A 13991-nucleotide genomic window follows, 5' to 3' on the forward strand; every position below is an offset into this window, starting at 1 on the left:
TACCTCCCTTATCTCACCTAATTTGCTCACATTGTATATACTTATTTTTCTACTGTATTATTGACTGTATGTTTGTTTTACTCTATGTGTAACTCTGTGTTGTTATATGTGTCGAACTGCTTTGCTTTATATTGGCCAGGTCGCAGTTGTAAATGAGAACTTGTTCTCAACTTGCCTACCTGGTTAAATAAAGGTGAAATAAAAAAATCTGGCTTCTTCAGCCATCTGGACAGCTGATGAAACTGAGGAGTATTTCTGTTTGGAATAAAGCCTTTTTGTTGGGAAAAAATCATTCCGATGGCGCTGGGCTGGCTCCCAAGTGGGTGGGCCTATGCCCTCCCTGGTCCACCCATGGCTGCACCCCTGCCCAGTCATGTGAAATCCATAGATTAGGGATTTATGAATTTATTTGAATTAACTGATATCCTTATATGAACTGTAACTCAGTAAAGTTGTTAAAATTGTTGCATGTTGCGTTTATATTTTTGTTCAGTTTCGAAACCGTGAATAAAAGTTTTTGTAGTTCTGAGTAGGGCGTTTGAACGACATATTCCACTTACCCGCAATTGTTAGCTACGCACTTCCGTTGTGCCTTGTGTATTTCCTGTCACGGTCGGTAGGAGGAAAAGCAGTAGGCAACAGAGACGTGTATTTATAGAGTTGGAAGAAGGTAAACCGTAATTTTTATTTTCTAATAAATTACCTAAAGCTTATCCCAACGAATTAATAATGACTGTGCCATATGAGGTGTCGTGTTTCTTTGGTTTGTTCCCTAGCGTAGAGCCAAGCTAGAAAGCAAAATGCTAACTAGCGAACTTAGCTAGCTTGCGAACTCTTCTAAACGGCACTGTCATTTGTTAAACTAGTTTCACTTTCCAGTAGCTAAGTTGTGTGTTTTGGTTGCTAATAGAAGGGGTATTGTTTCACTTGCTTGACAAAGCTAGTGAGTTGATGACTTTCCAAAATTGTTAACTCTTCCACTCGCTAGCATATAGCTAGCTAGACTTTGGCCGTGTTGAAAATGTAACTTCGTCCACATTAATTCGTTGCTATGCTGGTAACTTAGCTAACTAACGTTAACTGTCGTTCGCCATTTCAGATCCATTTTTACATTAGTAAAAGCGTGATTACTGGTGAACAGCTGACCGAAAGCGAGCTAACTTAAAGGTTTAACTAGACGTTTGGCAGTTACGTTTCTTGCTTTTCTCAAGTGCAGGTGCAACATGTGTTTTATAATAGCCAGCGAACATTTGAATATTCGGATCTGTAACAGACACGGCACAGTTAAATTTTTCCATATACAAACATAATGATCGATGACCATTTTTTTTAATACTATGTTTCAGGCATTTCATCATGAAGAAACAGGACACGGAAGAGTCGGCCACGCAGGGCAGTGACGCGGCTCCACCACCTGGCACTGGAGAGATGGAGGGAAGCACAGCGGCAAAAGACGTTACAGAGACCAGTAGCCCAAAAGACGTTATAGCTACTGTCAGCCCTAAAGAGCCAGACAGACCTTCACAGATTGATGGGGCTGAAAGTTCAGGTAACGTTAGCACTGTGTCTTAAGTGACACTGATTGTCACAGATGTGATGGAACTAATAACGCTCGTCAAATGCACCAATTTTCAATGTTTACGGTGAACATCTTTTGACAGGGTTGGCTATTTGTCACTATAGTTTTGTGTAGCTATCACATCTTTCAGCCACAACGTGTCAAGTTTTGCAGTATTAAAATAATGAATGTAACTCCAAGTCTATTGCGCTAGGAACCTTCAACAACGCTCATTTACTCTGAATTCTTGTTTACACTTTAGGGTTGGATATTTTCAGTCTATTTTTTTTTACAAATGTTCCATCCGGAGAATAAATCACTTTTCTGATTGAAAATTCAAGCCTGATGCTAGCTGCTCCTGATGGGCCATACATTAAGTACATTTTATCAGCCCTACATTAGACATTTCATGAGCCCAAGCCCCCAAAAAACCCAAATGATTGTGCCGTTATCCAATACAGAAAAACACAAGAGCCCATAGATGTGGCTAGCTCTGAGCTCTCTTGGGTACATAAATGAAACTAGCTTCAGTAGGTTGATCTTTTTGAGTGTGAACTGTATTGTTGGGACTGGAGTTACGCACATCCTTCAAACAGCGATAAAGCAGGGAGAGAACATGATGCTGGTGCAGCACATGCGGCCTACAAAAGTGCTTTAATTTAACTAGGCAACTCAGTTAAGAACAAATTCTTATTTTCAAACCGTCCGGTACCTGGTTCGAATCCAGGCTGCATCACATCCAGCTGTGATTGGGAGTCCCGTAGGGCGGTGCACAATTGGTCCAGGTTTGGCCGTGGTAGGCCGTCATTGTAAATAAAAATGTGTTCTTAACTGACTTGCCTAGTTAAATAAAGGTTGTTGTGTTTTTTTTTAAATCCCCTAACCCAGCCGACGCTGAGCCAATTTCTGCGCCACCCAAAGTTACATGTATAGGCTAGAGAATTTGTTTTTCATTTGAAATATAATAGGGCCTATTTGTATAATTCGGCTGACTCGTGTGTGTGTGTGTGTGTGTGTGTGTGTGTGTGTGTGTGTGTATGTGTGTGTGTGTGTGTGTATAGATAGATAGATATCTATCTTTCATAATAGTTCCCCTGTTATTAGCCTACATCAATGTATTGTTGCTTCCTTCCTCACTTTCAAATGTTAAATGAAAGTGTGTTTCATTGTCCTTACCTTCATCATTCTAATGACATCCTTGAATAATATAGGACTAGAATTAGATGCAGGAGGCTTTCACTTCTCTTCTCTTCTGGGTCTGAATTAATAACTGCTATAGTCTACCACCATCTGAATGGTTATGGGTCTGAATTAATGACTGCTATAGCCTACCACCATCTGAATGGTTATGGGTCTGAATTAATAACTGGTTAATGGGGTCTGAATTAATAACTGCTATAGCCTACCAGCATCTGAATGGTTATGGGTCTGAATTAATGACTGCTATAGCCCACCACCATCTGAATGGTTATGGGTCTGAATTAATAACAGCTATAGCCTACCACCATCTGAATGGTTATGGGTCTGAATTAATAACTGCTATAGTCTACCACCATCTGAATGGTTATGGGTCTGAATTAATAACTGCTATAGCCTACCACCATCTGAATGGTTATGGGTCTGAATTAATAACTGCTATAGCCTACCACCATCTGAATGGTTATGGGTCTGAATTAATAACTGCTAGAGCCCACCACCATCTGAATGGTTATGGGTCTGAATTAATAACTGCTATAGTCTACCACCATCTGAATGGTTATGGGTCTGAATTAATAACTGCTATAGTCTACCACCATCTGAATGGTTATGGGTCTGAATTAATAACTGCTATAGCCCACCACCATTGCATGTTTGCTCTTCTTTCAAACTACCTGTGAGTTCTGTTGGCTGCTGTACTTAACATTCAGCAAACGAGCTTGCGTCCCTCTTCGAATGATCTTTTGGAAGAAGAAAAGCTACAAACAACGATTTCCGGCTATTCTAATCTAGCTTCTCCTGCATGGGACCCCAAGAGCTAAGGAAGGTTGTTTTTAAAAGGGAGAGGCCAGTGCAGCAGAGGTGTGTGTATTGCTAAAGAAACAGGTGCTAAAGGCGTAGTTACGAGCTCATTTTGCTTAACCCGTCGTTAATGAACTAAACATAAAGCTAATTCTGCATTGAATTTATTTCCTGAAAGGGGTAGGCTAGTGTGTGTGTGTGTCTATCTATCAAAAATCTGTCTTTTGAGTACTGTTTTAATGGGTTTTTTGGGGGAGAGATTGAGAGTGCTCGCGACTGTACTGATTTTAAAGCAACGATGTTCAAGTGAAGTTTTAAAACTCTGCAGCTGCAATGAAAAACATCTTTACAAAAAAACATAATGTGACCCCAGAAAGGCAGATAGAGATGGAAATTAGACATTCCTTCTTTATACGTGCATTGGTAACTCACTCCACCCGGAGATGGGCCGTCTGCCCCCACCCGGAGATGGGCCGTCTGCCCCCACCCGGAGATGGGCCGTGGGCCCCCCCACCCGGAGATGGGCCGTCTGCCCCCACCCGGAGATGGGCCGTCTGCTCCCCGGAGATGGGCCCTGCCCCCACCCGAGATGGGCTGCCCCCCCCACCCGGAGATGGGCCGTCTGCCCCCACCCGGAGATGGGCCGTCTGACCCGGAGATGGGCCGTCTGCCCCCCCACCCGGAGATGGGCCGTCTGCCCCCCCACCCGGAGATGGGCCGTCTGCCCCCCCACCCGGAGATGGGCCGTCTGCCCCCACCCGGAGATGGGCCGTCTGCCCCCCCCACCCGGAGATGGAGCGTTTATGATTCATCATGTAAAGAAGCCAGATTCAGACATTGCATATCATATAACAGTTCCATTTCACCACATGCTGTTCTTTTTTAAATAATTCTATAATAGTAGTTATTTATCCTGGGTAAAGGGAGTGATTTTGGGTGGTGAATCTCAGTAGCTGTGTTCCCACCCTTCAACCTTAGTACACATAAGCAGGACTGCAAAGTATCTCAACTATGGCAGCAGCATAGCCATACAGCCGGTACACTTTAGCTAATGTTGTAATAACATATGTGTCCTTCCCTTCTGTCTAGTGGGAGAGGTGTCTGCCGTTCCCAACACAGCAGAGTCTGCAGCTCTCCCCGCGGTCCCACCTGTAGAAGAGCCTGCTTTCGTCCCAGTCTCTACTATAGCAGACGCTGTACCCGTCCCAGTCTCTACTATAGCAGACCCTGTACCCATCCCAGTCTCTACTATAGTAGACCCTGTCCCCGTCTCTACTGCAGCAGAGGGGGTGTCGTCTCAGTGTGACATGGCTGAGGAGCTGAGCCGCCAGCTGGAGGACATCCTCAACACCTACTGCCTGGAGGACAACGGGGAAGACGGGGTTAACCTGCCCAACGGCCAATCACACGGCCCTGTGCTCAACGGCCTGGCCAATGAGAAGGAGCTGGACGTGAAGCCAGAGGATGTCAAAGTGAACGCCTGCGGAGTGGAGAAGGAGAAGGCGAAGACTCAGGACAAGAAGAAGGTGAAGGGTCTGGGTAAGGACTGGTTCTGTTGCTCTGAAATCAACCCCGAGGGTGTATTCCTAGGTGCTTGTCGTTGGATCTTGGTGGAGGTCGGTGACCTCCAACCCTGGTCCCGAAGGACAGTATGGAGCTCTTACCCGTCCATATTGGTCACTAATATATCTAGCTGTCATCATCAGATTCCTTTATTCATACAGGTGGTGGCTAGGGGGTTTAGGACTGGACAGCTTCCCCCTGTGTGTTGCTGGGTCCCTGTTGTGATGAGGTGGTGTTGCACTGAATGTCTCCCCCCCGTCCTGTGTGTTGCTGGGTCCCTGTTGTGATGAGGTGGTGTTGCACTGAATGTCTCCCCCCCCTGTCCTGTGTGTTGCTGGGTCCCTGTCCCTGTTGTGATGAGGTGGTGTTGCACTGAATGTCTCTCCCCCCCCCCCCCTGTCCTGTGTGTTGCTGGGTCCCTGTTGTGATGAGGTGGTGTTGCACTGAATGTCTCCCCCCCCTGTTCTGTGTGTTGCTGGGTCCCTGTTGTGATGAGGTGGTGTTGCACTGAATGTCCCCCCCTGTTCTCTGTCCTGTGTGTTGCTGGTTCCCTGTTGTGATGAGGTGGTGTTGCACTGAATGTCTCCCCCCCCCCTCTGTCCTGTGTGTTGCTGGGTCCCTGTTGTGATGAGGTGGTGTTGCACTGAATGTCCCCTGTCCTGTGTGTTGCTGGGTCCCTGTCCTGTGTGTTGCTGGGTCCCTGTTGTGATGAGGTGGTGTTGCACTGAATGCCGTCCCCCTCTGTCCTGTGTGTTGCTGGGTCCCTGTTGTGATGAGGTGGTGTTACACTGAATGTCCCCCCCTCTGTCCTGTGTGTTGCTGGGTCCCTGTTGTGATGAGGTGGTGTTACACTGAATGTCTCCCCCCTCTGTCCTGTGTGTTGCTGGGTCCCTGTTGTGATGAGGTGGTGTTACACACCAGAGGATGAAACTGGCAGGACTCTGTAAGAAGTATGCTGATCTGGTTGTACTGGGTCCCTGTGTGTGATGTGTGTGTGTGTGTCTCACTGAATGGTTTAGTAAATCAACTCTTTTATTTGTCCTTTTAGCATGGGAAAGCCGTCTTTTATATCTAGCCTCCATCTGATGCAGACCCTAGTAATACTCCTTTGTCTGTCTGTCTGAGAAATCATGGGCAGGACTCTCAAGAAGGCTGACCTTCCATGTGGGAATCTGGTTAGTAGTGACTTATGTGATGCAGTGCAGTCTGTCCTGTGTGTCCATAACATGTGGGTGTGTGTGTGTCTCAACGGCTGTTGGTTTAGTAAATCAACTTTTTTATTTGTTATTTGTTGGCAGGCCTATGTTTTTAAGTCCTTTTCATTTTAGCATGGCTGAAGGAGGAGGCTTTTGGCTATCTAGCTCCATCTGTGTATCAGCCAGTAGTAGATTGTCTCCTTTGTCTGTCTGTCTGTCTGGTCATCATGGGCATGGCGGCTCAACGTAGGCTGACCTTCCATGTGGGAATGAGTCGTGGATTTATTGCTGATTTATGTGATGCAGTGCAGGTCTGTCCTGTGTGTCCATAACATGTGAGGTGTGATGGAGGTGACAGATTGACTGATGGAGTGTATGAGAACTGACTCATGGGGGGTGGCTGACTGATGGAGACAGGCCTATGTTTGTAAGTCCTTTTCTGGGTGTGGCTGATGGAGGGGTGGGAGCCCAGAGGGGGAGAGAGGATGGCTGAAGGAGGGGAGGCTGGCTGAAGGAGGGGAGAGAGGCTGACTGATGGAGGGGAGAGGGGCTGACTGATGGAGGGGAGAGAGGCTGACTGATGGAGGGGAGAGGGGCTGACTGATGGAGGGGAGAGAGGCTGACTGATGGAGGGGGAGAGAGGCTGGACTGAGGAGGCTGAGAGGGGCTGACTGATGGAGGGGAGAGGGGCTGACTGATGGAGGGGAGAGGGGCTGACTGATGGAGGGGAGAGAGGCTGACTGATGGAGGGGAGAGAGGCTGACTGATGGAGGGGAGGGAGGCTGACTGATGGAGGGGAGAGAGCCCAGAGGGGGAGAGAGGCTGTGTTTTTATAAATTAAACTCTAATTTCTCTGTGTGTGTGTGCGCAGCTGGAGGAGCAACGGAACAGTCAGAAGCAAATGCGGGTCCTACAGAAGAAACAGTCCCAGCTGGTGCAGGAGACAGACCACCTAAAGAAGGAACACAGCAAGGCTATCCTGGCACGCAGCAAACTGGAGTCACTCTGTAGGGAGCTGCAGAGACACAACCGCACACTCAAGGTTGGCAGGATTCCCCAACTGGTGGCACCCAGGTCGAATTTGGCCCCTGGTGATATTAATTTGGGCCCCCAAAGTTTACCGAGGTGTAAATCTGTTCCAAAGTATTCCCGCGTATAATAGAGATGTCTGATCGTATACAAATATATAAGCAAGGTATGAAATTATTGTGTTTTAGTCAAACATCTGTTTGGGCTTCTTGCAGTTCAATTTGCAGTCTACAAATTATTCCAAATTATATTCCGGTCCCTTGATCATCTGCTCAAGAAAAATAATCGCCCCCATGGATGACTCTAGGTAATGATCCCTGAGGTAAAGGACAATGAAGCTGTACCTTTTTCACACTACTGAGCCAAACCGGGCTGAGCTTGAATGTGCTGGCCACCATTATTGCTTGAACACTGCTGGAAAGGACGGGCCATCACAGTGTGGCGTAAGTCTGTATTCGGGCCAGCGCGGTGTGGCGTAAGTCTGTATTCGGGCCAGCGCAGTGTGGCGTAAGTCTGTATTCGGGCCAGCGCAGTGTGGCGTAAGTCTGTATTCGGGCCAGCGCAGTGTGGCGTAAGTCTGTATTCGGGCCAGCGCAGTGTGAATCAGTCAGGTCAGACAGAGAGGGGCGGAGCTCACATAGGCCTCCTTTGAACAGTCACTCTAAAGCAATCGCCTGCAGACCAGTCGGGGGAGGTGCATTTGCGACAGCCGAAAGTTGGACACCAATGTGGTTTTCCAACAAAAAGGCTCAGATCAACATGGCAGTGTTGCCATTGTTTAAAAAAATATGTTTTTGATCATGTCAAAATACACACGTCTCCAACCCCCAAATCATAGACTCACAAACTGGAATCATGTTTGTAAATTGTATAATCAATTATTGATAAAGAGCCTTCAATAACACATTAATTTACACTTTCTTTCAAAAGTTTGGGGTCACTTAGAAATGTCCTTTTTGTCCATTACAATAATATCAAGTTGATCAGAAATACAGTGTAGACATTGTTAATGTTGTAAATTACTATAGTAGCTGAAAACGGCAGATTGTTTTAATGGAATATCTACATAGGCGTACAAAGGCCCATTATCCACAACCATCACTCCTGTGTTCCAATGGCACGTTGTGTTAGATAATCCAAGTTTATAATTTTAAAAGGCTAATTGATCATTAGAAAACCCTTTTGCAATTACGTTAGTACAGCTTAAAACTGTTGTTCTGATTAAAGAAGCAATAAAACTGGCCTTCTTTAGACTAGTTGAGTATCTGGAGCATCAGCATTTGTGGGTTCAATTACAGGCTCAAAATGTCCAGAAACAAAGACCTTTCTTCTGAAACTCTTCAGTCTGTTCTTGTTCAGAGAAATTAAGGCTGTTCCATGTGAGAAATTGCCAAGAAACTGAATATCTCGTACAACGCTGTGTACTACTCCCTTCACAGAACAGCGCAAACTGGCTCTAACCAGAATAGAAAGAAGAGTGGGAGGCCCCGGTGCACAACTGAGCAAGAGGACAAGTACACTAGAGTGTCTAGTTTGAGAAACAGACATTTCACAAGTCCTCAACTGGCAGCTTCATTAAATAGTACCCACAAAACACCATTCTCAACAGTGAAGAATCAGCCTAATGATTGGCTGACTGTAGAGCCTCAGGATTAAGTTGGCGAAGAGCAACTGTCGACTGCAGTGAACCTAATGACTTTTGATCACCATGATATTTGTCAAGTTCGTGCAGTCGACATTATAGACGCAAGTCTGACAATTTTATCCCCTTGAAAGGCGGTAACCAATGATGCTCAACGACTTGACAAATGTGATCTGCTCTCCAAAAACTAGATGAGTCTTCTAGTTCTCTGATTGCTAGGACCATATCTTTGTGAACCAAAACGTTTTTTTATTTTATTTTTTATTTATGAAGTTTAACAACTTTTTGGAGTAAAATGGAGCTGTGCATTTTAAAGCTAACTTGCTCTTGCAGGAGGACGGGACACAACGTGCACGCGTGGAGGAGGAGAAGAGGAAGGTGGTGACATCACACTTCCAGGTGAGCCACTAGCATTGTGTGTAAAGAAGGGATGAATCTCTAGTCTTTCCTTGATTTATTGCCACAATCTTTTCCCAATGAGTGTTGAAGAACTAGGCCAAGAATCAAGGAAAATACTAATGACTTTCACCCAAGGATAAAACACTTCCTGGTTGTCTATTATGATGTAACATCCTCTCGTTCGTGTGTGTGTGTGTTCCCAGGTGACTCTGAATGACATCCAGGCCCAGATGGAGCAGCATAACGAGAGGAATGCCAGTCTGAGGCTGGAGAACTCTGAGCTGGCAGAGAAGCTCAAGAAACTCATCCAACAGTACGAACTACGAGAGGAGGTATGTTTTGGAGTGGGGAGAATGGTGGGAGTGTGGTTTGGAGTGGTGGGAGTGTGGTTTGGAGTGGTGGGAGTGTGGTTTGGAGTGGTGGGAGTGTGGTTTGGAGTGGTGGGAGTGTGGTTTGGAGTGGTGGGAGTGGGAGGGGTGGGAGTGGGAATGGGGAGTGGGAGAATGTTGGGGGGTGGGGAATGGTGGTTTGGAGTGGGGAGCAGACAGGAGTGCTGCAGCTCTGCCAGGAAGGACATGGACATTTACTTGCATAACTAAAGCACACAAGGTGCAACTGCAGGAAAGGTCTAACGATGTTCTGGTCATGTGAGTATTATAACCCCCTGTCCTCTCAGCACATTGACAAGGTGTTCAAGCATAAGGACCTGCAGCAACAGTTGGTGGATGCGAAGCTACAACAGGCTCAGGAACTGCTTCTGGAGTCTGAGGACCGACATCACAGAGAGAAGGACTTTGTGAGTAACAATTGAATATGGTTGTTTGGTGAACACTCAAGTCAACGTGTTCAACTCAATGACTATATCACGTGGGATTAGAAACTGGGTGGTTCGAGCCCTGAATGCTGATTGGCTGAATGTATACCACGAATATGACAAAACATTTATTTGTACTGCTCTAATTACCTTTGGTAACCAGTTTATAATAGCAATAAGGCACCTTGGGGGTTTGTGGTATCTGGCCAATATACCACGGCTAAGGGCTTTTCTTAGCCATGACGCAACGCTCCCCTCGTGCCTTATTGCTTAAATCAAACCCACAACTCTTTATTTTGGTCTTCTGATGTCTCTCCGGCTGTTGAAGGAAGCGGTCGAGTCTCAGAGGATGTGTTAGGGTTGATTTCATGTTAGTCTCCTCTTCTTCTCTCCAGCTGTTGAAGGAAGAGGTCGAGTCTCAGAGGATGTGTTAGGGTTGATTTCATGTTAGTCTCCTCTTCTCTCCAGCTGTTGAAGGAAGAGGTCGAGTCTCAGAGGATGTGTTAGGGTTGATTTCATGTTAGTCTCCTCTTCTTCTCTCCAGCTGTTGAAGGAAGCGGTGGAGTCTCAGAGGATGTGTGAGCTGATGAAGCAGCAGGAAGCCCATCTCAAACAACAGGTATCTGTTTCAGCTCTCAGGTGCATCCACTCTGTCCCATCTCTGGTAAACAACCAGCTGGGAAGTTAATGTGTTGGAACTGACCTTCCTCTCTTTCCCTGTTTCCGCTCCATCCTTTCCTGTCTGCCCATCCAGCTGTCCTTATACACAGAGAAGTTTGAGGAGTTCCAGACTACTCTGTCCAAGAGCAATGAGGTGTTCACCACTTTCAAACAAGAGATGGAGAAGGTGAGTGTCTGTCACACATCAGCAGAGATCTCAGAAGACGGTCTGTCTTGGTTGTAGTCCGTGGTCAGAAAACGGTCTGTCTTGGTTGTAGTCTGTCTTGGTTGGTCATGTCAGACGGTCTGTCTTGGTGTAGTCCGTGGTCAGAAGTGTGTCTTGGTTGTAGTCCACCCTGTGTGTGTGTGTCCATAGATGACGAAGAAGATCAAGAAGCTGGAGAAGGAGACGACCATGTATCGTTCCAGGTGGGAGAGCAGCAACAAGGCCCTGCTGAACATGGCTGAGGAGGTAGGCTGGCTTTTACTCACTGAATGGGGCCTTTTCTATTGGTGTGTCTGTATTTTGTGTTTTGTTGGGAAAAGTGCAAGATATACACTTGAGTGTACGAAACATTAGGAACATTCTTGATACACACAGGAAACTGTTGAGTGCCAAAATCCAAGCAGCGTTGTAGTTCTTGACACAAACCGGTGTGCCTGGCACCTACTACCATAACACAGCACTTAAATATATTTTTTTGCCCATTCACCCTCTGAATGGCACATATACACTATCCATGTCTCAATTGTCTCAAGGCTGAAAAATCATTTTTTAACCAGTCTCCTCCCCTTCATCTACACTGATTTGAAGTGGATATAACAAGGGACATCAATAAGGGGTCATAGACTGACCAGGTGAAATGTCATGGGGAGAGCAGGTGTTCTTAATGTTTTGTACACCAAGTGTAAGTTTGTGTATCTGTGTGCCTTCTGTAGAAAACTCTGCAGGACCGTGAGTTCGACAGCCTCCAGGGGAAGGTAGGGAAGTTGGAAAAGCTTTGCCGTGCGCTGCAGAACGAACGCAACGAACTCAGCAAGAAGGTTCAGGGCCTGAGCACCGGCCCCGGGGACAACAGCCCAGGGGCCGAATCCCCTTCCCTACCCCCCACAGACTCCCAGGAGCCTAGCCCAGACCCCGACACCACCACCCCCAGCTCCCCAATACCCTGCTCCCATGGCTGCCACTGTGGCCCAGAGTTGGACACTGAGAACCAGGCCTGTGCAGCCACCCTCACTGCCCGGGAATGAGACCTCTTGCCTGGGCAACACCGCTCAGTCTCCCCTTCACCGACCGATTACCAACTACCAGCCTGCAAGCCAAGCCACTATTAATGTGGGAGTTAAGAGTGTGGGTCTGTATGATTTTCCCCCAGAGTTAGATAAAGTTGTCCCCTAACCACAGATCTAGGATCAGATTCCCTTACGTCCAACTTAAAACCAATAGGGCGGTGCAAGAACATCTGACCCTGGATCTGTAGTCAGTTAGCAGCTTCTACCTACTCTGGTGGCTCCTGGAGAGTTGAAGGTGATGATGGTGTCAGTCAGGGATGATTATTGGAGCTTCTTCATCCTGCGTGTTTTGTTTTTTGGTCTTTTTTTTTATTTTTCCTTTGAGAACTCTAGTACACAAATGTTCATGGAAATCACAGCTTTTATGCGAGGCAAAGCAAGCAACAACAAAAAAAAGGCTTCATCCCAAATGGCACCCAATTCCCTATATAGTGCACTACTTTTCACCAGAGCTCTGTTGGAATAGGGTGTTATTTGGGACACTGGCTGCTTAGGAAGGTAAATCTACAGTAAAGATGTTGGGACAGGAAGGTATTTCGTGTGTGTGTGCTTGTCTCCATCAGTCCCTCTTTTTCATGTGTGCGCGCGCATCCGTGTGTGTCAGTCATAAAGAGGTTAAGATATAGTGAATCTGCAAATGTACGGCCACAGTTAAACTTGAATTTTAGGATTTTTATTTTTTATTGTTATTTTTTTTAAAGTTGAACACTGAAAGCATGGCTAACTCATCAGCGCATGTAGGAATCACCTGACCTTTCCTTCGCTACAGAGAGCAGAGTGTATATATCTAGGTTGGGGATAATCTTGCAAAAGGTTCACTTTCATTCCATTTTAGACATCCTTGTTTAGGTCCAGAGCATCAAAACACTTAAAGGGATGGTGTAGATATTCTTTATGAATCTTGTAGTATCGTTGGATCCACACAAAATGCTCTTAGACCAGGGTTTTATTCACGAGGAACCAACCGGAAGCAAATGGGGGGTGAAATGAGGAGGGACCTGAGCTGAATTTCTCCAACAAGAGAATTTTTTTTCATTTCTAAATGTTTTCTGCTGCAAAATGTTTTGTTAAGGTTTGTACTAATGAATACACCTGGAGATTAGAAAAAATCGCCTTGTTCTTTTCGTTGGGTTTTGGGTTGCTTCTTTATATCAGTGTTGGGTTTTAATTCCGTTCAATTATCCTCAATAGTTTTCAATTAGGAAAATGTGGAGTTGACCCCGACTCTGCTTTAAATCATACTGTACTTTGGACCTCCTTTATGTTGCAAAGACTGCACAGCAGAGTTTGTACACTGTATTTGTTTGATATACAACTGTTAAAAAAAAAAATATATATATATAAGGAAGAGTCAAAACACCGCTCTATATATATATGTATATGTATGTAGCTTAAATATATATATCTCTAAGTGTGTGTGTGTGTGTGTGTTTTGACTCTTCCTTGGAGATATATATATATATTTTTTTTTTTTAAGCATTCATTGACCAATTTGATGTTCCTCCTCATTCCCACAATATGCAAGTATCCATTACACACTCGTATTACATGCTTTTCAATTTCATTCTACAACATGGGTTCCAATGGAAAATGTTTTAACGTTTTCATGCTGGCTGTCTTTGCGAACATGATCGTTTATGTTTTAAGATGTATAGATTCCACTGAAACGGATATTGAAATGTACTGACACAGGTGGCTACCAATGATACATTCTCTATTCCATGCGTCTTTAACAAGATTGTAACTCTCCTTGGATAGTTTTGGTTCAATCCGGTCAAGTAAAGTACGTTTAAACAGATTTCTATGCAACCTTAGCATTGTTATCTAGTTCGGTGTCAG

The 13991-nt window shown here is 45.5% G+C and overlaps 1 protein-coding gene across 1 annotated transcript; it reads left to right on the top strand.

Annotated features, from left to right (window-relative positions):
* The first annotated feature begins 590 nt into the window (after nt 1-590).
* On the top strand, nt 591-13497 carry LOC135551685 (alpha-taxilin-like). Its single transcript, XM_064982863.1, has 12 exons — nt 591-670; nt 1347-1549; nt 4646-5136; nt 6041-6082; nt 7187-7357; nt 9320-9385; nt 9589-9717; nt 10062-10181; nt 10744-10818; nt 10954-11046; nt 11236-11331; nt 11799-13497. The coding sequence occupies exons 2-12, from the start codon at nt 1357-1359 to the stop codon at nt 12108-12110; spliced, it is 1788 nt and encodes a 595-aa protein (XP_064838935.1). The 5' UTR covers nt 591-670; nt 1347-1356; the 3' UTR covers nt 12111-13497.
* Nucleotides 13498-13991: the final 494 nt, after the last annotated feature.

The sequence above is a fragment of the Oncorhynchus masou genome, chromosome 13 (genome assembly GCF_036934945.1).
Source record: "Oncorhynchus masou masou isolate Uvic2021 chromosome 13, UVic_Omas_1.1, whole genome shotgun sequence".
NCBI lineage: Eukaryota > Metazoa > Chordata > Actinopteri > Salmoniformes > Salmonidae > Oncorhynchus > Oncorhynchus masou.

Bases quoted from the DNA above. Each gene is read 5' to 3' on its own strand.
- LOC135551685 (XM_064982863.1), top strand. From the start codon at position 1,357: ATGAAGAAACAGGACACGGAAGAGTCGGCCACGCAGGGCAGTGACGCG. The intron at 1,550-4,645 runs GTAACGTTAGCA...CCTTCTGTCTAG, and splicing joins TGATGGGGCTGAAAGTTCAG to TGGGAGAGGTGTCTGCCGTT. The intron at 6,083-7,186 runs GTTGTACTGGGT...GTGTGTGCGCAG, and splicing joins GTAAGAAGTATGCTGATCTG to CTGGAGGAGCAACGGAACAG.